Here is a 25383-nt window from a genome sequence, read left to right as displayed (position 1 = left end):
CCGTATGAGCAGCTTTAACAAGAAAAATAATGAGAATTAAACTGGTGGAGATGCCAGTACAAGAAGAGGAGAATGACATAACATAATTGCTTGGGATATAAAAGGTGTTTTAATAATGGGCTTACTTTTAAAAACTCGTTTCTTCCTCTTGTAGAACAAGTCTTTTGTAAATCCCCTCCTGTTAAGAAGACATTTCATAAAGACTGTGAATGGTTACCTGTGCTCAGGGGTTGTGACCAGGCTGTGTTTTCTAGAGATAGAGGCTGGTTTGGGCCTTGTAGGATTAGTTAAACCTATTGCGTGTTAAGTTCAAATTGCAGTTTGTATCGTTCATAGATTTCTAAGAGAAATTGCCATTTTTGAATGCAGTCGGATGAAAGCCGAGACCAGAATCGATAGATACATAAGGCTTGAGTCAGTGAAGTGATGTAACTGTGTTTAATAGTTAATTGCCTGTCATCTGCCGAACTGGCACCAGCAGTTCATGGAGCTGTGCCTTTACTGAATCCACAATGTTCTGGGGTGAGTTTACGTATTGCTGAATTAATAGCTGGTTATAATAAAAGCATAGAAAAAGACAATGTGTGTAATATTCAGCGAAGCCTTTAAAAAAAATTAGGGCACAACTTGGAATGAAAATAAAATTGGAGCAGCTGTGGGCCCTCCATAATGATGAGGTTAAGTCCTTATGCACACTTCACTTTTTTACAGCGGCTGTTTTTGGCTTTTGCTGTTTTTTTTCTACAACTAGTAAACCCCTCAGCATGTTGTCCTATGTGTCCATGCACACATAGACTGAAATCAAAGTTTTTTGACTGAAAACCCCCCCCCCCCCCAAAACTGGGTTTCTAGAGGAGCTCTAACACTGAAAGCCGCAAACCAGTGTTTTTGGATGTTTTTTGTTTTTTTTTTACCCCTCCCAAATTTATTTTTTTGGTAAAAAAAAAAGCTAAACACAAATGCGGGAAACCGCCGGTAAATGCTAATGCAAAAATGCTAACTTTTAACGTGACTTTACGAACATTACCAGCGTTATCAAAATGTCCAGTGTGCATGAGGACTTAAACATCGGAAAGTCACTTTGTAGGAGCAATTCAGTACCATGAGGGTCCTTAATGTTCAGGGCAGAGGCGGACTGACCATTTGGAAACTCGGGCACTGCCCGAGGACCCAGGGTCAGTAAGGGGCCCCATGAGATGCCCCTGGTACCTTTTTCATAGGCTCTTTTGAGTTTGGGAAAGGACACAGGGGCCCCAAGATCCTCTATTGCCCGGGGGCCCCATGAGTTGTCAATCCGCCCCTGACTCAGGGTATACTCACACTTGCAGTAATCAAGCCTGGGCAGGGTTCCCCTGCTTGGTCTTGTTCATTTGTGTAATGTGAGTGCATGGAGTGCGATGACTGGCATTTTCCCGCACTGGAAAATGCAGGTTGCTGTTAGGACGCACAGGACACAATATGTCCTATATGTTTTCTGTTCACACTGAAATGCAGCCCAGAGCTGCGCCGCAGTGATAAAATGCAGACATGATGCATTTTATTGCAGCGCGCTGTACAGGATCGCATGTCGTTGTACTGAAACATGAGTGAAGTATCTCTTTTGAGCACTTCAAATAAAGTTTGTAGAAAAAAATGGAGATGTATGATGTGCTGAATCACGCACCACACCACTCCCTGCCACAACAGACAGCTGCCGAACAGTAAAACTTCTGTGGTTTTGCTGTGTGGCAGTTGTTCATTTAATGTGAATAACCCTAAAGCGTATTGTCCCCAAAACCACTTGGAAGGGGTGGTCCCAGAAAAGATTCACATGTGGTCCAGTACAGTTCACTTCAGTGTGAGTGCAAACTGTGCCTGAGGACAGAGCTCTCCATCGACCCCCCTGTGGCCCTCAGGTCTCAGCTGTTTCCAGTGGGAATGTTGATTAGGGTAATAGCATTGATGTCTACTAGCTTCATATAACCTGTTTCTAGTTTCCTTTTGTCTTCTGCAACGTATCCCTAGCCGAAATGTAGCATGTCCACACTCTCTGACCCTCATTTCTTCTATTAGGTCTGCAGTTTCCAACAGTCCTCAAGTGTTACATAATCTCTGCCAACTAGACCATAATGTTCAATATATGTAAGTGTGCTTGGGAACATTTGCTTATAGCCCAAGGGGACAGTCAAACTTGGGCATGATTCAATTCAACCATGCTCCGTGTCATTGCACCCTTAGATGGACACAATGGGGTTGATTTACTAAAACTAGAGAGTATAAAATCTGGTGCAGCTGTACATGGTAGCCTTCAGCTTGTTCAATTAAACTTTGTCAATAAAACCTGGGAGCTGATTGGTTTATGTGCAGAGCTGCACCAGATTCTGCACTCTCCAGTATTCGTAAATACAACCCCATTCTTTCCTTTGTGTGCCTGGAGAGCCCCCAGCCCCGGAGGCACACTTCTGGTTTCCTCAGTCAATGTCTGCTCCATCCCTACCTTCCTGGCATCCCACAGGGTCTCAGCAGCTGATGCACTGCTTTATATTGCAGGATGATGTAAGAGGATGGCTGGAGCAGAAAGGCAGATGCCCTGAAGCTTGTGCCTGAGTTAGGGGGGCTCTCTACACAAAGTTTACTTAATGTCAAACTTTAGGCACCCCACGGTGTGGGGGGGTGAAGATAGTCAGGTTAGGTTGTGAGAAGGTGTAATCTTAAACTGGCCAGTCCAAAGACTGGAATTTAAATATTTCCTTTTCTTGGGTGGCCACTTCTCACGTTTTAAGTCAGCAGATCCTTGAAAATAAACCCCCCATGATACCATGCTTGCCTGCTCCCTGCAGGAGCTATGGTCTTTGTTACTATGCTGTACTGAAGGCAGAGGGGTATGGACAAAGTTTAGGAGAGTGGTATGTTTTCAGAGTACTACTAATTTGTTACGTTTTCTTGTTTTCACCAGCATCTCAAACTTAACAATGAAGAAAAGATAGTATTTTAAGCTTTGAAAGCGTTCCACTTTCTAAAAGGTTTAAAAGCAATGTGCCAATTCTTGTGAGCCACCCAACTTCCCTGGCCTATATTGCTGTGGGTGACAACTCTTCCACCTCACTTCCTGTTTGCTTTTGGACCATAAAGCTGGTCATAGATGGATAGACTTAGGCAAAGTCTTAGGAAATTTCGTATGAAAATTTTTAGAACATTCAAATGTCGTTTCAAAGATTTTATTTGCTTTTAACATTTGGTTTTGGAATGAATGGACTTTACTGAATGAAAACTACGTCCACTCTTAGAAATTTGTTCCAGAAAAAATTGCCATCCCGCTCCTTTGAATTTTCTCATTGCTGCAGTTGAAAACAATTGTATTTAACCTCACTAATGATTAGAAAAACAAAATATCTTTTCCTAAGAATTGTCTTTAAAATTCTACCCATCTATTGCCAGCTTTAGAAAGAGATTCTTACACTCGATACCCACATGGTTGCACTTTCGCTCTAGTGAGAACAGTTTACTACCCCTCCCTCTCACCTGTCGGCTAACAGAACTTGCTTGATTTAAACTGTTGTGTAAAGTGAAGTACCTTAGACAATTTAGTAAACTAAAAATGATTTGAACAGTTTTGGAAGAATGCATATATTTACTTTTTTACTTAAGGTTTTCCTATAGTTCTTTTTTTAAACAGTCTTGCTTTTTTGTTAGGTCTAAATGTTTTTTTTTAACTGATCAATCAAGGTGGCAGAGATGGCAACCAGCTTTCCCAGTAGACCAATGTTGACATCTTATCATAATTCTCTTGCAGTAGACCTGATATTTGTTATCTAGGCGATATTAGACTTTTAAGACCCTCATAAAAACTCGGTTAAGGAAAGGCATGAGAGATGACTGGGGCTAGAAAAATAAAGATGATGTATTGTGAATTAAGCTTGGTGTAGAACAGGTAATGGCTCCCATTGTGGATTGGATACCTTCCCATTACCCGCGTGCAATGGCTTGGGAGAAGACAGCTAGAGGGAACGTTGAGATAGGCTGATTAGTCACTGCTGGTCCTTCTGTCACTCAGGATAACGGTGGTCCAAGACTTCTCCAGCATCTATTTAATCTTTCAATTGATAGACAGGGAGCACATCAGTTTAGAAAATCCAGATGCTCTTTTGTGCTTACAGCTTTCTTAGAGTAGATGAGAAAGAGTTAATCTCTATACCTTGTGCCTCTCACAGGAATTATAGGTTTGGATAACCTGCTGCACTGGAGATGATCAGGAATTACAAGCTTCTATCATAGTATAGAGCTAGTGAGTTGATGCGTTTCTTTTAATTGTTGGCCATTCACAAAAATGGCTGTCTATTGAAAGCACTGCTGACTAAGCCTAGGTCTACTCTGTACTGGTAATTCAGTATTCTGGACACTTCATTTCCTGTACTTATCACCTTGGCGAGATTCTTAAGAAAGCTAGTAATAGGATCAGCAGCTTTGTAGGTCGTGATCAGACACGATCTGTAATGTTCAACAGCATTTTTTTTTTTTGTCCATTTAGAGCTGTAAGGGTTGTAAATATTAAAATGTTTCATTCTAATGAAGTAGGGGAAGGATTAGACCCACTGTCAGCTTATATGGCTCTGTGTCCCTGCTGGGTAGATTCATCCTCTTTAAAATATGGGATCCATCTGATTTTTTTTTTTAGAGTTATCGCCAGATCAAAAAGTGATAGAAAAGCCCCCTATTTAGGACATCTGTTCCTGTGAAAGTGCTAAGTTGGGAATTCCTTTCACCTTAGCAAGATTTCCTCTCATTTCTTGTGCCTGCAGGACCTGGGATGTAGCGAAATCTCCCCAGCAGGATACCAATTATCAAAAACTGACTGTTAAAGCTAAAACGTATGCGTATGGAAACACATTTAAGTGCAAATTCAAACACACATGGTGGCTGGATAACCTACTAAAACAGGGCTTAAAATTTCAAGTCCTGAGCTACTAGCCAGGCCTTATGAGTTACTCACCACCAACAAACACACACAAAACAGAGACACATGTACACAAACAGAAACATGTACACACACAGACACACATACAGACACATGTATACACACACAGGCACGTACAGACACACATACACACAGATACATGTACATACACACACACACATGTACACACACATACATGTACATACATGCAGACACATGTACAGATGCACACATTAAGTGCCACCACTGGCTGACACAGGATCATGTGACCCGAGTGAGCTGAAATTAGGCACACACACAGCCCTATAAAAAGTTGCAGTACTTTGTTGTTCGCTCACAGAGCCGGTTACTGCACTCTAGGGGGAGGCAGAGAGCACAGCACACACTCCTGATGATGGCTCCCAGTGCCAATGACAGATCCGGCCTGAGCTCGGAGCCTGCTCAGCAAGACGGCCCTGGGGGACACACTCGCCCCCACCATAATTTCCACTCGCCATTGGCGAGCAGGCGAGTGGAAATTTCAAGGCCTGTACTAAAGGGTTTGCATTCCTTTCCATTGGGGGAAGGTAGGTGACCAGGATGTGTTGCCTAACTGCTGTAAAGAGAAGTCAGGTTGCCAGCCTGGATTTGCTGTCAGGAGGCCTGTGTGAATCTCGGTATTGGAAGAACAGAAATATAAATCATTTGAAAGGTAATACAGCTGCTATATTTGTATTTCATCTATTTTATCTTTTCCTCTTGAGTGCCTCTGTAACGTTGCATTGTAGCGCATGCTTTGAATGTATTTTGCTGTTTTAAATGTGCATTTTTGGTAGAGTGTCATGTGCACATTAAAGCTCTGAAAAAAAAACATGTTAAATGCAGAATTGTTGTAACAGAGCAGCCTGAATCCAAAATCTGTTTGTGTCAAGACTCAGCCTCTTATTAGCTTATTATCAGCTCTCCCAGAGCCAGGGAGCAAACAATAATTTATACACAATTATATTTAGAGATCATAACAGCTGCTTCATTGTAGTTTTTTATGCAGATTATCATTTAGGCCGAAGTTCTTTAATTCACACCAAGACCAAGAGCTCCTAACTTTATATATTATTAAACACAACACATTCTGCCCAGGTTAAGCCTTTAGTTTTTGGATGGCTCGAGAATAGGCATTATCTCTTCCTGACAATTAGAACTCCTCTGCATTGTTAATTGCGTCTTTCAGCCGTCACACATCTCATTATCTTTCTGCCGATTGTCGACAAGCGTGGATTTGGCAGTAAATTGAAGGCTGAAACGCTTATTAGCATGGGAGATGTGCTGAGTGCAGACAAATACGCCAAGATTCGAACATGACAAGTTCAATAAGATGGGACATCCGCTTCCAGACGTGCTCTTCATGCGAAGGTTGGACCCTTCCCTCGGCTTAGACGTGCATTTCTTGAGAGTTTGTTGTTTGAATAGTGCTCGGAGTTGCTGCTCATAATCCCAGAGTCGTGATCTTTTTCCCGTGGAAATTAACTGTACATGCTTGTTTAAGCAAATGATCCTCTTGCAATTTGCGCTGTTCTCCAGCCATGAGGTCGGGGATTGTCTGACACCTGTTTCTATAAAAATAGGCCTTGTCTGGTCTAGAACTGAATCGAGCTAAGGACATACACAATGTGGTGCCTACAGGCAGTGATTAAATGAGTTGGTTGGAATTATGAAATTTTAGACTGGCCTTTAATGCCAGGTTTACGACTGAATCCGGTGTCGGGGTTCGTGTAGAGAAAGGTGGTGGCTGGGTTTCTCTTCTGACAGAATCAAGACTGGAAAGCCTCCAAATGTCCCTCTTTCCTCCACAATTCTCCATTTTACTTTAAATGCATAGATCTGGACGCACTGACAAAAATACAGTGCATTGCTGTAGTGAGTATGCAGTGTTTAAGTTATGTTTGTTACTTCCTATTCAGTGTTTTGCCTTTCATATACAGCAGTGGTTCTCAACCTGTGGGTCGCGACTCCTTTGGGGGTCGAACGACCCTTTCACAGGGGTCGCCTAAGACCATCGGAAAATACATATTTCCGATGTGTAAAGAGCAGCTACTGTGTAGAAAGCAGCTACTGTGTTGAAAGCAGCTACTCTGTTAAAAGCAGCTACTGTGTTGAAAGCAGCAGTATTGGAGCTAAAACGACACTCATGAATTATAATTACTGGGTAAATAATTTTATGGTTGGGGGTCACCACAACATGAGGAACTGTATTAAAGGGTCGCGGCATTAGGAAGGTTGAGAACCACTGATATACAGGGTGGTAAAGCTTCCTCTTGTGGTCATTTTTATATTGGAACACCGTTTGCATTCCTGCTTTACAAGAGGCAGACATGGCTGGGCTTATTCAAGAAACTGAGTATTCAATCCTCACATGTTCAGACTATAAATATTGTTATAACAGCAAACTTTTATATATTTTTGTTTGTTTGGGGCTTTTTTTTAAGCTTTATTTACTTTATTTGAGCCTCACATTTCAGACTCCTTGTTGGCTTTGAGGACACCTTAAACTTGAGAGCTGCTGGTTTTTCAGTTGTCTGACCTCAGAGTCTTCCAGCTCATGAAAATACATATTAGTTTTAAATAGGAGAACGCAATAGGACTATTTTATTTGCCAATATTATACACTGTCAGGACTTGGGAGGCCGTGTATGAGGTCAGCCAGATGACAGGGGAGGCAGTGTATGAGGTCAACCAGGTGGTAGGACAGTAACAATGAGACTTGAAGAGGCCCTTGAAGCAGGATCTTGAGTCTCAGGCTCAGAAAAAAAAATAAGCACAGCTAAATGTGAATGTTAATATAATTTAGGAGTAAAGAATCGGATCCTTATGTAAACCAAGGTATGACTGGTTCTCTTTAAAGATTGTTGGCATGAGCTCAGCCTTAGACTTTCAATAGATATGAATGATGTATAAATACATCAGTGGTTCATATAGTGAACTCGGTGTAGAGCTATTCACCCTGAGGTCATCACAGAGGACAAGGGGACACTCTTTACGTCTGGAGGAAAATAAATGTAATCTCCAAATACGGAAAGGTTTCTTCACAGTGAGAGCTGTGAAAATGTGGAATAGAGTCCCTCAAGAGTTGGTTCTGGCCAGCTCAGTGGATTGCTTTAAAAAAGGCCTGGATTCTTTCTTGGATACACAGAATATTACTAGATACTAACATTTATGGGTAAAGTTGATCCAGGGAATATCCGATTGCCTCTCAGGGGATCAGGAAGGAATTTCTTCCCTGCAGGAGCAAATTGGATCATGCTTTGCTGGGTTTTTTAAGCCTTCCTCTGAATCTACTGTGGGTATAGGATTATAACTTTTTTTTTTAATGGTTGAACTGGATGGACTTGAGCTATGTGTTTAGCAGCCAGCTGATCTGTCTACTCTCAGACTGGTTAGTTGGACTGGTCAGTAGAACAGGTTAGGACATCTTGTTCTGTTGTTTTCTTCCCCTTGACAAGCATCGCTAGGACTGTCAAGGCACCCCTTACTCTAAAAAGCCCTTCTTCATAGTTTCCACTTAGTCTAGATGAGCCATCCATGTTTATGATGCACTGTGCAGAGCTCAAATGGGAGTTTAGCTGTATGACCCTGCTTGGCCATATGGTCACTCCGATGTCTGAGGTTGGACCTGACCCATGAACTTGCAACAAGAGGGATGATCAATGTAGATCACACATGTTTGTATTGCTTTGTTTATGTAAAAATCCACCCTGTAGATGTGCTGGTACAATGATGTGTAGACACTAACAGAACCTAATCTTTATTTTCAGGTATGATTATCGTGAAATGCTGCACAATGCCACTTTCTGTCTGGTCCCCCGTGGCCGCAGGCTTGGATCCTTCAGATTTCTGGAGGCTCTGCAGGTAAGACTACATTTTAACTTTCTATTTTTTTAAATATCCCTTTACAACATCAAAGTACCCTAGTTTGTATGTTACTCTCAGTCATACTCATCTTGTAAACACTTCTAATGTATGTAGTATGTATGCAGCTGCAGACACTAGCTTTACTTACTTTGACCATGGCATAGGTTTGCTTTACCATTACCTTGTAGTAGAAAAAAAACAAGCTAAAGCTGGCCATAGATGGAATGATCCTCCAAATTTTATCAATGCACTTGAAAACGAAAGTTGATGTGACCCACAAATGATTTGCAAAAAGTGAACAGACTTTCTTGGAACATTCTTTTCCTAGGTAGATTTTTGAATGAAAATTCTTATCTATGGCCAGCTTAAAGCGGACATAAACTACATTTGAGCACCACAAACCAAAAACACCATTTAGGTCATTTTTAATAATCAAAGCAAACTCCCCCATCCATCCATATTTCCATGCTTTATTTTGCTGAGAAATCACTTTGGTACACCCCCCCCCCTCCCCCCAGCATTTCTAGCCACAACCATCTTGAGTAAGGGCAGATGATTCATGTAGTATTTGCTTTTTGGAATCCATCTGCTCTTAGCTCAGGCATGCAAACAGGAGGGTGTGCTTAGCTGAAAAAACTCTTCCTCCCCTCCCTGAAGACTCCTGGGCCTGGAAACCAGGAAGTAACTCAAGAAATGTAAAAAAAAAAAAAAAAGTAAATATGATACTTTCATATTTGTTTACTAATGTTAGCAGCATAGGGATTACAAATAGTTAAAGTGTTACTAAACCCAGGACCCTGCATTCACTATATCTGGTCTCCCCGGACCCTGCATTCACTATATCTGGTCTCCCCAGACCCTGCATTCACTATATCTGATCTCCCCGGACCCTGCATTCACTATATCTGGTCTCCCCGGACCCCGCATTCACTATATCTGGTCTCCCCGGACCCTGCATTTACTATATCTGGTCTGCCCAGACCCTGCATTCACTATATCTGGTCTGCCCAGACCCTGCATTCACTATATCTGGTCTGCCCAGACCCTGCATTCACTATATCTGGTCTCCACGGACCCTGCATTCACTATATCTGGTCTCCACGGACCCTGCATTCACTATATCTGGTCTCCATGGACCCTGCATTCACTATATCTGATCTCCCCGGACCCTGCATTCACTATATCTGATCTCCCCGGACCCTGCATTCACTATATCTGATCTCCCCGGACCCTGCATTCACTATATCTGGTCTCCCCGGACCCTGCATTCACTATATCTGGTCTCCCCGGACCCTGCATTCACTATATTTGGTCTCCCCGGACCCTGCATTCACTATATCTGGTCTCCCACAGTACACACAACATGGAAATGCAACTATTTTAGTAAATATAAACTGCTAAATACCTTTTCTCATCAGCAGTTAGAGCAGTCTTATGACTTCAGCAGAGCACTGGTTAAAGCTTCTAGGAGGAATTTTCTTTCTGCCCTAGGAGGATATAAAAGTCCTGACCTCTGTCTGGACAGTGCTGATTGGCCCAGTGCTGATCACATGCACTCTCCCAAGAAAAAAAAAAACCTCTAGCAATACACACCAAACTGAGCATGTGCATATGACTACGGATTCAATCTGTATCAGGTGGTCATTTCAACAACAGGAGGGGCAGGGAAGAAAGGTTCAAACAGCCTTTTTACACAATGCAGAGGATTAACCCTCTAGATTCCACAGTGAGTATAACCAGCGTGCTTTACTGCATATACAGACCGATTTTACTGTTGTGGGTTTAGTAACACTTTAATGTTGATTGAGAGTGTGAAGTTCTGCTTTAGCCTGCCAGTTCATAACAAGCCGCATAAGATGCCTACTCTTACCTTTGCTTTGACCCTCCACTGCAGAAGGCAATGATTGAACCCCCTACTATCTTTGCAAGTTTCAGCTTTAAGAAGGTTGAAAGTTGCAGAGAGTTAAGCAAACTCCTCCATATGTCAGCCTAGGTCTGGTAATTGGCTGTTCAGGCAAAAAAAACAAAGCTCTGCAATGAAAATGTTAGGGAGACAGTACACATGTACCTTTATATTTGGAAGGACGGGGTATCTGCTGGGGGTCTGTAGGAGAAGCAAAGGTAAGAGTAGATGCCTTGTAGTGACTGCTGTTTATCAATAGGCTTTGTTTTTTCCCCATATAGGTTTATTTTAAAAGGCTATTAAAAGAAAATGAGAAGAGTTGTGTGTGTGCGGACTTATTGAGTATGATGCCTCTGGCCCATTGTGTTCAGAGCAGCATAACAGCTGTTATTGCCAGTCTCACTTGTTTCGGCATTGTGATGCGGCCTAATCATTGTCCAAGTACTAATGTAATTTGCTTGGCCTTTTCACTTGTTGTTAATGAAGAGAATGGAGATGTGCTGCAATGCCTTAATGGTATGAATAACTTCATCTGCAGGCTGCATGTGTTCCAGTGATGCTAAGTAATGGATGGGAGTTACCATTCTCTGAAGTGATTGATTGGAACCAGGCGGCAGTCATCGGGGATGAGAGGTTATTATTACAGGTGAGAGTTACTTCCGTTAAAAGGAAATTTCCACTTTTATATTCATTTGGGACTCATTATTATTATTATTATTATTGTATGATTATACAGGATTTATTAAGCTCCAACAGTTTGCACAGCACTCTTTAATATAAGTGCATTTACAATACAAGTGGGCGAGAAAGACCCTGCTCCTGAGAGCTTACAATCTAAAAGGAAAGGGCACTTGATTCAAAAGGTAATAACTGTGAGTGGTGAGCTGATGGAGAAAGTTAATGTTCTGTTGGGTGGAGGTGGGATAAGCCTCCCTGAAGAGATCTGTTTTCACGGATTACCTAAACATGGAATAGTAGGAGATAGTCAAGCAAATTAGGGTAAGGAGTTGCAAAGGATGGGAGAAGCTCTGAAAAGTCCTTGATGCAAGTATAGGGAGATTTGATGAGGGAGCTAGAGAGCTGGAGGTCATGAGAGGAACAGAGAGGGCGGTTTGGGTGATATTTTGAGATGAGGTTGGTGATGTAGCTGGGGCAGAGCTTTGGATGGCTTTATATGTTGTTAGTATTTTGAATTGTATTTGTTGGGCGATTGGAAGTCAGTGGTGTGGTTGGCAGTGAGGGGTTGTGGACAATTAATGGTTGGTAAGGTGGATGAGTCTGGCAGTAGCCTTTACGATAGACTGAAGAGGGGAATAGCCTGTAGAGAGGTAAGCCAACAAAGAGGAGCTGCAATAGTTAAAGCTAGAGATAATATGTGAGCGAAGTTCCAGTAATTGGTTTAGAGGGACTTTTTTTTGGAAATGAAAATTTGGACAGTGATTGACGGAGAAGTTGAAGTCCAAGATTACACCTAGAACCCTGACATGAGAAGAAGGGTCAATAGTTGTCTTGCTGATCAAAGTTGAGGGGAAGTGGAGGGGTGGTGAAGAAAATATTATGAGCTCAGCTTTGGAAAGGTTGAGTTTGAAGAAGTGGTGTGCCATCCATTCAGATATACCAGTAAATTAGTGATGAGATGAGACTGAAGGGGTGAGGTTAAGAGCAGAGAGATATTTGGGTGTCATCCGCATAGAGATGGTATTGGAAGCCATGCAAGATGATCAACTGGCCAAGAGAGGAGGTTCAGATAGAAAACAGAAGGCTCTGTCCTTGGGCTCCATCTATTCTCTGTTTATCATTCACACCAGATGCATTGTCATATGTTTTGCAGAGCAAACAAAATGCAGGGAAATGAGAAGGTCCACTGTTTTTCAATAGGGGGGGGGGAGGGGGCTCACTCTGCCAAATGTGCTTTGCTGCTGTGTAGTTTTGCATGCTGCATTTATGATGCGTCTCTGGGCAGAACAACCGTTATATACTGGCCTTCTAATGCCAGCAAAAGGCCATTATTATACACATGGTTTGTATGGAGCTCTCATTTAAGGTGTACTTAGAATTTTGTATAAACAGTATGGGGAAGGTGGAGAAGACCGCTCGGGTGTGATATGTGCATTGTTTGTAGTAATGCTTTGAAATAATAGTTGTACTTGTCACATTACCCCCAGTCACACGTATAGTGCCGCTATGGTAAGGGCAGACCATATACAGGCACACAGGATTAAAATATGTCTTTAAAGCTGAATGCCAGGGGAACAGCAAATACACACATGAAATACATATAAAGGGCAAGTTTACCTGCCAGACAATTGTTTTTTGTGTCCAGTCCTGGGATTTACACAGCTCTGCTACACCGCACGGACCTTTCTGGCAGAAGAGGAGACCGGATTTTTCTTTGCTGCATATCAGTAGCTGTTCCTCATTGTGATTAAACAGTGAAAGGAAAAGCAGCTCTTCTTTCTCCTCCTACCAGTATGCTCCTTACACTACATCATGGCTGGCTGGCTCATTATACTAAATCACAGCTGGATGGCTCATTGCATTACAGCCAGGGGCAGACTGACAACTCATGGGGCCCCCGGGCAATAGGGGATCATGGGGCCCCTGTGCCCTTGCCCAAACTCAAAAAAGCCTATGAAAATGGTACCAGGGGCATCTCATGGGGCCCCTTACTGACCCCCGGCAGTGCCCGAGTTTCCAAATGGTCAGTCCGCTTCTAATTACAGCATAACCAGCTGGTTCATTGCAGCACAGCAAAACTGATTGGCTCCTTGTGCTGGTTCTTCCTCCACCAGTCTGAGTTCTGCTGTACAGGGACTGCAAGAGGCTTATAAAGTCAAAATCAGGTACTGACATTAAAAAAAAAAAAAAATACATTTAGTAATGTAATAATTAATAAAAAGGGTGCATTAAAGCGGTATTAACCTCAAAAGCAAACATTTATTATATTACAGCTTACCAATTCCTAGATGTGATGGTTGCATTAGTTTTCTTTTGAGTGTTCTTTTTTCTTTCCTTCTTCTGTTTTCATCTGGTGATACAGCCAGTAAGTCTGTTGTTTTTCAAAACAACAAGCTGTCTAGCAAAACGTATCAGTTACAGTAAGTCCTCATGCACACCTGACGTTTTTACAGCGGCTGTTTTTGGCTTTTGACGGTTTTTTTCTACAGCCAGTAAACTCCCCAGCATGTTATCCTATGTGTCCGTGTGCACACAGACTGTAATCAACGTTTTTTGGCTGGAAAACAACCCAGAACTAGTGGGTTTCTAGAGGAGTTTTTTAGCTGTAAAAACCTTCTAACGATGAAAAATGCAGTACATCGCGGCAAACCGGCATTTTTAGACATTTTTGGGGGAAGAAAAACAAAACCGCAAATGCAAAAAATGCGGCTAAACGCTAATGCAAAAACACTGAAAAACTCAAGTTTTTAACGCGACTTTACATGCGTTATTAAAATGCCCCGTGTGCATGGAGAATAATACTGTTAAGGGTGCTTACATAAATAAAAGCTGATCGTTGTAAAACCTTTATTACAAAAAGGAAAAAACTGTTTACTCTAACTGCTTCTAGATGGACTAGCAGATTTAGATACACTAACACTCCCCTCCCCTAAGACTGACAATGCCGCTGTCCAAAGGTACCCCCCTGTGCTCCTTCACCCAGAGTGGGGCCGCTCTAAGGCTACGTTCACACTAGCGTTGTGTGCAGGCGGCAGAGAGGCGTTTGGGAAGCGTTTTTACCGCTTCCCAAATGCCTCTGACAATTCTGCACATTGCAGCACATGGTGCTGTTCTAACGGGAGCTTTTGCGTCGCGGCAAAACGGACGCCTCTGGTCGAGTCAGGAGGCGTTGAAGCCTCCTATTCTCGTCTATGGTGCCGCTCTGCAAACGCCCGGCCGGCGTTTGCGGTGCGGTTGCGGGGCGTTTGCGGAGCGTAACACCACTCAAACTGCATTATAGGCGTTTGTGGGGTGTTATTAATGCTCGGCAAACGCCTAGCAACCGCCGCTAAACCGCGCATGCGGCGTTAGCGGAGCGTTAAAAAACGCTCCGCAAACGCCGGACCAGTGCTTGCCAAACGCTATAGGGGCGTTTGGCAAGCATTGGTAAAACAGCCAAGTGTGAACGAGCCCTAATACAGATGTGGTACTTGCCAGACCACCAGGTGAAAACAGAGGGGAAAAGCAAAGAAAAAAAAAAGAAAACTAATGCAGCCATCACATCTACTGATTGGTAAGCTGGAATATATTTTTGGTTTTGTGTCTAATATCGCTTTAATTATTATTTTATATCTGCTAGCGTTCAGCTATAAATTTGACATATAAAATACACCAGAACACTGATCTCCCTATCCTGATCTGCCTCATTCCCATTATCACCAGTACTACAGGTGCACATGGTGCTGTTCTAACGGGAGCTTTTGCGTCGCGGCAAAACGGACGCCTCTGGTCGAGTCAGGAGGCGTTGAAGCCTCATATTCTCGTCTATGGTGCCGCTCCGCAAACGCCTGGCCGGCGTTTGCGGTGCGGTTACGGGGCGTTTGCGGAGCGTAACACCACTCAAACTGCATTATAGGCGTTTGTGGGGTGTTATTAATGCTCGGCAAACACCTAGCAACCGCCGCTAAACCGCGCATGCGGAGCGTTAAAAAACGCTCCGCAAACGCCGGACCAACGCTTGCCAAACGCTATAGGGGCATTTGGCAAGCGTTGGTAAAACAGCCAAGTGTGAACGAGCCCTAATACAGATGTGGCACTTGCCAGACCACCAGGTGAAAACAGAGGGGAAAAGCAAAGAAAAAAAAAAGAAAACTAATGCAGCCATCACATCTACTGATTGGTAAGCTGGAATATATTTTTGGTTTTGTGTCTAATATCGCTTTAATTATTATTTTATATCTGCTAGCGTTCAGCTATAAATTTGACATATAAAATACGTCGGAGCACTGATCTCCCTATCCTGATCTGCCTCATTCCCATTATCACCAGTACTACAGGTGCACATTGTATACTACTAATATACTATGTACAGGGTTTGCTGTATAGATCGTGTCTGATGAGATGTTCCATTATTTTAATGAACTGTAAGTGCACAATAATGGCATGCCTATATGTCGTCAGCACCTGCCAGTCCTACACGTCTCTCCCTTCCTGTACTACATTCCCCTTTAACTGCCCTTCTACTCTCGGGTAGAACAGCTTTAATTTGTGGTACCTGAATTCTGTGCAGTATTGACCTTTATTGCTAATCCCTGCTGGCTTGTGCTTCCTCGGGAACATGACAGACCTGGGAATTAAAGCATACTGGAGCCATTGCATTAACACCTTCTCCTTAATGAGAAAAGTAGATGTGTTAATTCTTTGGCTGCCCCTACATCTCTTTCCCGGCAGCTTCGGCTGCTGCATGAACTGTTTTCTGGGCTTCGTACGGCAAGTGCAGCTCTTGATTACAGAATCGAGGTGACAAAATAAAGGCACAGCTGGCTTAAAGTGAAGAGAAACATGGCCATTGCCATTGCTGACCTTTTCTGTTTAACATTGCTGTTGGCTTGGCTGCTGTTCTGACCCCTTTTTCTGCATGTTTTGACCTGGGAAATGTATACAAATAATGGGTTTTTGTCTTTACACCAACTTCTCTTCATAATTATTCCAGCTCAGAGACTTGGGGACCAATTTATAATGTAAAGTGGTATGGGCAGCACAGTGGCTAAATGGTTAGCACTTCCACCTGACAGTTCTAGGGTCTTCGGTTCGTATCCCAACCAAGGCATCACCTGCCTGGAGTTTGCATGTTCTCCCTGTGCTTGCGTGGGTTTCCTCCGGGTACTCTGGTTTCTTCTCACACTCCAAAGACATGCTGGTAGGTGAATTGGCTCCTGTCTAAATTGGCCCTTGTCTGTGTATGTATGAATGTAAGTTAGGGACCTTAGGTTGTACACCCCTTGAGGGTTAGGGACTGATGTGAATGTACAATATATATGTAAAGCGCTGTGTAAATTGAAAGCGCTATATAAGTACCTGTAATAAATATTGCTATCTTTTCTCCTTTATATGCCACTCTATTACTTAATACTGCAGCCCATTCATAAAATGCAGGTCGTGGTATTGAGCTTGCAGTAGTTCAGAGTTTTTTCTGATTAAGGTGTGCTTTTATCATGCAGAACTGCTCAGTTCTCTGGCATTCTCAGAGGAGATAATTCGCCTTTTTATGAAGTGGTGTAGACTGCTTCTCCGAATGAGGAGAGAAACGATCTACAAACGCTTTGAACGCTGGAAAACAGCTGCTGATACTATAATCTCACGAGATTACAGTAAAGGATCAGTCAAACACTGTTTACTAAGCAGCGGTAAATTATCTGCTTCGTTTGCAGTTCCCCCGATTCTCCTCCTCTGGGCTGGAGAATCTGGAGGGAGAACACAGATCTCCAGTGAAGGGCTGACATCGCTCCTTCATACACTGGCCATCTGTGTGCTGAGATGATCAGCGGAGAATATGTTCTCCAGTGATCATCTCTGTTTCCTAAACCACTAATGATCTATCTGAGATCAACAATGATCCTGAGGATTGCCGCTGATCTCTGTTTCATAAAAGGACACCTAACATTCTGAAGAGTCAGCCATGTGACTGATAGGAGGCCAGGCTTTCCTTCCTTTTTTTTTTTTTTTTTCTTCTATTTTTCCACCTATTAATTTTTATTTTCGTTAACTGGCTTTGGCCACCTAAAGACGGGAGTGCAATGCACATTTGTGAAGCACACTACATGTCGCACCACTAGAGCTACTGGCTATACTCCCATAGAGATTGTCGTCTTATGCTGTATTCTGCATAATATATATAAAAAAAATCAACAGGGAGAGTTGGAGCCGATTTAATTTTTTTGGGCATGTGGGTGGAGCTGGGACAGATCTCCCTCCAGAGTCCACAAAAGGTATAAAGAAAAGTGATCCAGGCAGTCCACATTTCTGCATAAAATCAAACACGTATTGTGGTTTAGCTGACCTTTCAGTAGTGGAAGCAGAGAATGTGCACTGTCTTTGTAGCAAGAACATTGTTAAAAAATACACAGATTAAATATTCTGTGGCAGACATTATTTACATCCACATAGGTAAGATACCTGTATTGCATGACCCAGAGGTGCAGCTGTAACCAGACCCACCAACATGACCACCATTAAAGTACCCAGAAACTGAACTTCCCACATTAGACTCTTAAAAGAGAAGTATGGCCTTTAAAAAAAAAAAAAAAAAAAATTATACTCACCTAGGTGGATGCAGTATCAATCCATTCTACTGCCGTCTCCCACCCGCTCAGTAGTGAGAACTGAGTGATCAAACACTGCTGATCAGTCAGTTCTCCCCTCCGCTCTGAGCAGAGAGCCGGGACTGTCAGTCACCGGCTCTCTGTTCTGCCCCTCCAGCATTCACTAGAATACTGGACTGTGAAGGGGGTGGTAGGGGCTGGCCCAGGCTCTCTGCAAATCGCTGCAAGGCTGAGCCAAGTGCTGGTCCAGGCTTCTTGGTGGATCTTGACCATATGGGCGAATTTTCTCAGAGGCTGGACCAGCTGAGTGACACCAGCAGACTTTAGCCCACCGTCCGCTGAAAACAGGTCACAGGAGTGCAGAACAAACTGCACTCCTGTGACATACAGAAGTATAGCCAAAACAGCTTTGGTTGTACTTCTCCTTTTTAATAGTTGAACCACTTCAGGTATCACACCTGAACACCCCCTATGGATCAAAGCCTATTGACATGTTTATTTGCGAATATCTTACTCATTACTTAAGATAACAAGGTAATACAGTACGTTTTCTTCTTTTGGGGATATCGGCTTGCAAAAATGATTTTATTTATTATACAATTCATAGACAAAAATTGTAATGATACTAAAACACATCTTCCACTTTGGTTTTGGTTGAAAAAGAAAAACAAACTAAATAAAAAGTATAATCTTTATTTTATAATCTGGCCTGTTTTAAAAGTGTGATTCCGGTGCAAAGCCGTGCAATTATTTACAAATTATTATTATTTTTTTTTTTAATCTTGCACTTTTTTTTAATACAAAGCTAAAAAAATTAACTGTGTTTGTGTGTTTTAAAAAACTTAATATTATAAATAAAAAAAAAATCTGAAGCGTAATAGCTTAAAGTTAATTAGGGCTTATTAGGATAAATTAGGACCCCTTTTTATGTGGAGCCAATCCACTCTGTTCAACAGGGGATCCATGAAGCAGATCCTGTGCTGAATCAGAGAGGAATGGGTCGAATGTCTGTGTTTTGCCATCCATGCCCATTCAGTGTGTGTCCACATTAGCACAAAGGACACAGACAGATGCATGATGTTTATAATGGCAGTACGATGTAAATGGACTTGTGCCCATTTACATCAGGCTACCCCCAGTCTGTCACGTTTAAGTTCAGAACAATGGAAAACAACACAGTAAATAAACTAAAGTAGATGAATAAAACAGAATAACAATGTGACTTTGTATCTCTCTAGCCCAGTCCTGCACAGTGTTTACAAATACTGTATCATAAGGTCTATTTCTTGGCAGCAGCTACTAGAATAATGTATGTATTTATATGGAAACTCCTGGCTGTCACTTTGACAGCTGTGAATTGCCAGCAAATGTGAGGAAGGGGAGGGATGGCTGTGCAGGGCAGGACATGGCATACTACATGGTGCCCGTGTGCATCGATTGTTTTTTTTTGGGGGGGCGTTAGGGGACACATTTGTAGCACGCCCAAGATCCACAATTAGTTAAAGTGATTCCTTCACTAAAACATAATAAAAACCCAAAGTGATCATGCTTACCAGTGCTGGTGAATTCTGTCTTTTCCTCCTTGCAGAGCTACATAAGCTGAAGAGCCATTAATATCCAGAACATGTGAAAAGGGTATTTGCCCGATTTCCTTGCTGCCCAGTGTGGTACCACCGAAAGGCCGCTCAGTCACTACAGCTCTGTAGTCACACAATAGTGACTCAGCGGTTACTGGGTGAAACCACAGCATGCAGCAGGGGAAGCAGACCTCTAACTCTGGAAGTGTCATCCAATGCTGAAGATTCTTTGATTGGTATAGCTTTGTAATAGAATATTAGGAAAGAGAGATTAGGGTCACTGGGACTAGTATGTATGAGTCCTTTTTTTATTTTTGCCTTTTTTGAGTTTTATTTTTTTGCCTTTTTTGGGTTTTGTTTTTTTGTTTTGTTTTGGGATTTGTTTGTTTTTTGTTTTGTATGGGACAGAGTTGCTTTTTCTGTCAGGTGATTTTAATCAGAAAGACGGAGAAACCCAGGAGTGGCGTATTCTATACCTTATGAAGTGGATCTTGTTGCAGGGGCCTGCTGTAACCATAGCAACTGCTGCAGGGCCCAGTCCTTCTGCCTGCCTGAAGATTATTTCTGGCTATGATAACATTTGGCAGATAAATTTAGATAAAACTGTTGTATGAATGGCGCAAGCCTTAAGAAAAAAAAAAAAAATCACTGCGCGTGTACATGAAAAATAACTGCTGCAATTGCACAAATCCAACTGTCACCGTAGATCATGTCACAGCAGCAAGCCCCTCCCTAAGAATTGGATATCCAGCCAAAAATGGTGAATTTTGGATAGAGCCAGGGAGGATTAGAATCTCTTTCAGGTGGTTATTGCTTTCTGTGACCTTGTTGTTGAGATTTCCCCTCGCCTCGAAGGAAGTGAGGAGAAAGCTCTCCAATGCTGGATGCTAGCAGTGGGTCCTAACCTTCCTGTCTCTGCACTGAAGTCCATGGGACTAGGTGACAGTCCAGTAGCATGACTGGTAGAAAGGGGCAGAATGTTGTCAACCTGTAACAGGAAGTGCCTGAACAAGGATCTTCATGGCAGGTATGCAGATGAAGGGCACATACACCAGCCGTTTTTTTTTTCTTCTTCATTGAAATGTCTCATGCATCTCTATGGACCAGTGCAGTAAAATTCTGTGTACACTATGAACAAATGCAGCATGTCTGCATTTTTACGCAACCACAACTTACCTCAGTGCAGCATTGTAGTGTGAACAGGACACATATGAAACAATGGTGCCCTTGTGTTGAGACGAGCATTTACAGCACTTTGGCAATTCTATTAATATGTGAAAGCTTATGAGATGCTATGGACTGAGTTTGTTTAATTTAAAGTAGAAATGTGGGATTGTACAAAAAAATAAATAAACATTTATACTCACCTCTTTGGCTGCAGCATTGCTACCATGCTGCAGCTGCCTCCTGCTGGCTTACTGCTGATCACTCACATGACAGCTGATTGTTCAATTCTCCAGTCCACTAGTTCTCTGCTCTGCCTCTCCAGTGCTTACTGGAGAGCCAGGCTGTGGAGGGGACAGGAGCTGCTGGCCCAGGCTTTCAGCAGCATACTAAGAGGCTGAGACAGATGCTGGTCAGGCATGTGGATGAATCTTGACAATGTCCTTCCAGAGCCTGGAGAGGCCTCCTCCCCTCCCCCCCTTTTTAAACTAATAATATGTAGCAGAATACATTTTGGACAAACTTTATTAAGAAATGTAACTTTTTTTGATATGTTTTAAAGCAGAAAGTAGAAAATATTGTTTTTGTTTTTTTTTGTTTTTAATTTTTGGTCTTTTTTTCATTTATAGCGCAATAAAAAAAAAACCTGAGATGATCAAATACTACCAAAAGAAAGCTCTATGTATGTGAAAAAAAAATTACATTTTAATTGTGTATTGCGGTTCATGACCGCGCAATTGTCCATTAAAGTAACACAGTGACAAAAAGCAAAAAAATGACCTAGTCATGAAGGGGGATAAATCTTCTGGCGGTCAAGTGCTTAAAAAATTTTATATATATATATATATATATATATATATATATATATATATATATATATATATATATATATACACACAGTATACACACACACAATATTGCCAAAAGTATTGGGACGCCTGTCTTCTTTACACTTTAATGGCATCCCAGTCTTAGTCCATAGTGTTCAATATTGAGTTGGCCCACCCTTTGCAGCTATAACAGCTTCAACTCTTCTGGGAAGGCTGTTCACAAGGTTTAGGAGTGTGTCTATGGGAAGGTTTGACCATTCTTCCAGAAGCGCATTTGTGAGGTCAGGCACTGATGTTGGACGTGAAGGCCTGGCTTGCAGTCTCCACTCTAATTCATCCCAAAGATGTTCTATCGGGTTGAGGTCAGGACTCTGTGCAGGCCAGTCAAGTTCCTGCATCCCAAATTTGCTTATCCATGGCTTTATGGGCCTTCCTTTGTGCGCAGTCATGTAGGAACAGAAAGGGGCCATCCCTAAACTCTTCCCACAAAGTTGGGAGCATGAAATTGTCCAAAATGTCTTTTTTTTTTTTATAATTCAAATATTTATTAATTTTCCATTTTAATTACATTTCATCATCACAATATAAATATATATATATATATATAAAATATATTCTATAATATTATATTAATCAACATTTCTACTTTATATACTCTATGCAACCTTTTCCCCCCTTCTCCACCCCCCACCCTATGTCCCCTCTGCCTATTCTATCTTTTCTCTACGACTTCTTATATCAACAAGTGGAATTTTTCTGTTGTTATCTTTATTCTTTCCTACACCTCATATATAATCTGGCTTTTTCCCAGTTCTCCCATTTCCCATGATAAACCTCCATCTTATCTTCTTGGGTATGGCACAGCCTTTCCATCTTTTTAATCTGCTCAACTCTTTCAATCCAGTCCTCTTCCTTTGGTGCCTCTATTTGCCTCCAGAACTTGGGTATCAGGGCTTTTGCAGCATTTATATAGTTCCATATCCCTGATTTTTTATATTTATTTACCGTTATGTCCGTGATGTGCAAAATACATACTTCTGGGTCTAGATTTATATCTATTTCTGTCAATTTTCTTATTAAGTGGATTATTGTTGTCCAGAATATCTGGATTTTTGGGCATCCCCACCATATATGGTATATTGTACCTATTTCTCCACATCCCCTCCAACACAGCGGTGTACTCTCTCCACACATCTTATTTTCTACTACTGGTGAAATGTGCCATCTTGTCAAACACTTATAGTTCATTTCTACTTCTCTCATAGAGACGTTTTCGTGAGTTAATCTATACATTCTCCTCTGCTTTTCCTCATCTATCACAACTCCCATATCCATTTCCCATTTTGTTAAATATGTTGGTTTCGTGTTTGTGTCTAGTTCAGTGAGTATTTTATAAATTCTAGCAGTCCCGTGTTTCCCATCACCTTGTGTTCCCAATGTCTTTTCAAACAAGTTCCAATTGTCTCTTGTCCTTAAAGGTCTTGGCAAACTTCCGACAAAACACCTCAATTGGAAATACCGCCATTCGTCTAATTTAGTGAAAATCTCTCCCTCTTTTTTTTTCAATTCGCCATATGCTCCTATTTCATCTCCCACCAAGATATCTCCCAATTGCACCTTATCTTTTTTAAACCACTTCCCTCCTATTTCTTCTCTACCTGGGGGGAAAAACTCTGTATTTTTTAGTGGAATCAGTGTAGAATTAAAAGTCCATTTCATACTTCTGTGTAAGTTATCCCAAATCTTTAAAACATTCAAAGTGTATGTATTTACATTGTCATTTAAACCCCTATACTGTGTTGGTACCCATATCATTCTTCCCAAGTCTATTCCGCTGAGTTCATTCTCTATTCTCACCCAGCTTTTTTTATTATTAAATATCCAGTCTATGGTTCTTGCCAGTATTACCGCTTTGTAATATCTTTTAAAGTCTGGGAGCCCTAAACCCCCTCTTTCTTTCCTCCTACTTAGTAGTTCGTATGACAGTCTTGGTTTTTTATTCCTCCATATGTATCTTGTTATCAATTTCTTAATTATTTTAAAGAAAATCTCTGGGAGTTTAATTGGGATCATTTGATATCTATATATGATTTTTGGTAATATTACCATTTTTACCAGATTAATACGGCCCATCCATGTCGGGGTTCCTCCCTCCAATCTTTTTAATTCATCTCTAATCTCATTTATCAGTGTAATATAGTTTAGTTTATATAGATGTTTATGTGAGGCTGTGAGTTTTACTCCTAGATATTTTATATCTCTATCTTTCCATTTAAAGGGAAATTCTTTTTGTATCCTTTCTTTTTCGTTTTTTAAGATGTTTATATTTAGAATCTCCGTTTTTGTTGGATTTATCTTTAAATTTGATAGTTCTCCGTACTCCTTTAGTGACTTCATTAAGTTTGGAAGTGTTATCCTGGGGTTTCCTACATAGAACAACAAGTCGTCTGCGAAGGCAGCAACTTTGTGTTCCGTATCTCCTATTCGGATTCCCTTTACGTCTCTATTCAGTCTTATTGTTGATAGTAGAGGTTCTAGAGATATAACATACAGCAATGGAGATAGTGGGCATCCCTGTCTTGTTCCGTTTGACATCTCAATGGGTTCTGACCTCTCCCCATTTACCCCAATGACCACCGAGGGGTATCTGTACAACTTTCCTATCCATTCTCTCATCCTAGGCCCGATTCCCAAAGCTTCCAGAGTATCCATCATGAATCTCCAATTTACCCTATCAAACGCTTTTTCAGCATCTATAGACAGTAGTACCGCCGGTTCTTTTCCCTTTTTACTCTTTTGGATTAGCATCAATGATCGTACCCCATTATCTTTTCCTTCCCTCCCTGGAACAAAGCCCACCTGATCCTCATGTATCCATCCAGGCATTAGCTCTTTCAATCTATTTGCTAGGACCTTTGCGTACAACTTAGTGTCTGTGTTCAGTAGTGAAATAGGTCTATAGCTCGAACACTGAGAGGGATCTTTTCCCTCTTTCTGAATGAGCACGAGTTGGGCTTGTAATGATTCTCTTCTTACTTCCATCTCTCCACCTAGTGCATTCATGTAGTTTTTGAGTTTTGGTGCTAAGATTTCACTAAATTTTTTATAGTATCTCACTGTATAACCATCTGGGCCTGGGCTTTTCCCCGACACTGTCCCCTTTAATGCTAGTTTTATTTCTTCCTGTGAGATATCTGCGTCTAGGGAGTTTAGTTGGTCCTCACTTAATTTTAATAACCTAGCCATTTCCAAATATTTCTTTCTTTTCTGGTTTTTCTCACTGTCTATAGTTTCTGAACTTTCCAAGGGGCTTATATTGTACAGTTTCCTGTAATATTCTATGAAGGCTTTAGTGATATCTTTATTTGAGTGTTTCATGTTTCCTTTAGCATCTTTTATTTTTTCTATATAATTTCTATTTTTCTTTTTCCTCAGGGCTCTCATCAGGTACTTTCCAGGTCTTTCTCCCCATCTATATCTCTCACTTAGAACTCTATTATATACTTTTCTCCTCTCCTCTTCTATCATTTCTTTCAGTTCTTCCTTCTGTTTTTTTAACTTCAGCTCTATTTCTTTTGTTATTCTATTCTTATGTATTTGTTCTAATTTATCTATTTCTTCTAAGAGCTCATTCATTTTCTCCCTTCTTTCTTTTTTCTTTCTAGCCCCAATCGCCATTAATATTCCTCTTATATAAGCTTTGTGAGCCTCCCACACTGTGGCTATTGACACCTCCCCTGTCTCATTCTCCTTAAAAAAGCGTTCGATCTCCTCCCCTATTTTCTGAACTATTTCCCTTTCCACTAAAAGTGTCTCATTCAATTTCCATCCC

General features: G+C 41.5%; 1 protein-coding gene across 1 annotated transcript in view; it reads left to right on the top strand.

The window, feature by feature from the left end:
* Positions 1 to 25383, top strand: part of EXT1 (exostosin glycosyltransferase 1) — a 434024-nt gene that overhangs the window by 328369 nt on the left and 80272 nt on the right. The window contains exons 2-3 of the mRNA XM_089659042.1: positions 8722 to 8815; positions 11260 to 11367. Coding sequence (XP_089515168.1) covers positions 8722 to 8815; positions 11260 to 11367 — 202 coding nt within the window. The remainder of the gene's footprint in view (positions 1 to 8721; positions 8816 to 11259; positions 11368 to 25383) is intronic.

Source organism: Staurois parvus, unplaced genomic scaffold (assembly GCF_062004578.1).
Source record: "Staurois parvus isolate SC_StPar_1 unplaced genomic scaffold, SC_StPar_1.0 ptg000030l, whole genome shotgun sequence".
In the NCBI taxonomy this organism is placed as follows: Eukaryota; Metazoa; Chordata; class Amphibia; order Anura; family Ranidae; genus Staurois; species Staurois parvus.
This window is presented reverse-complemented; position numbering and strand designations above follow the sequence as displayed.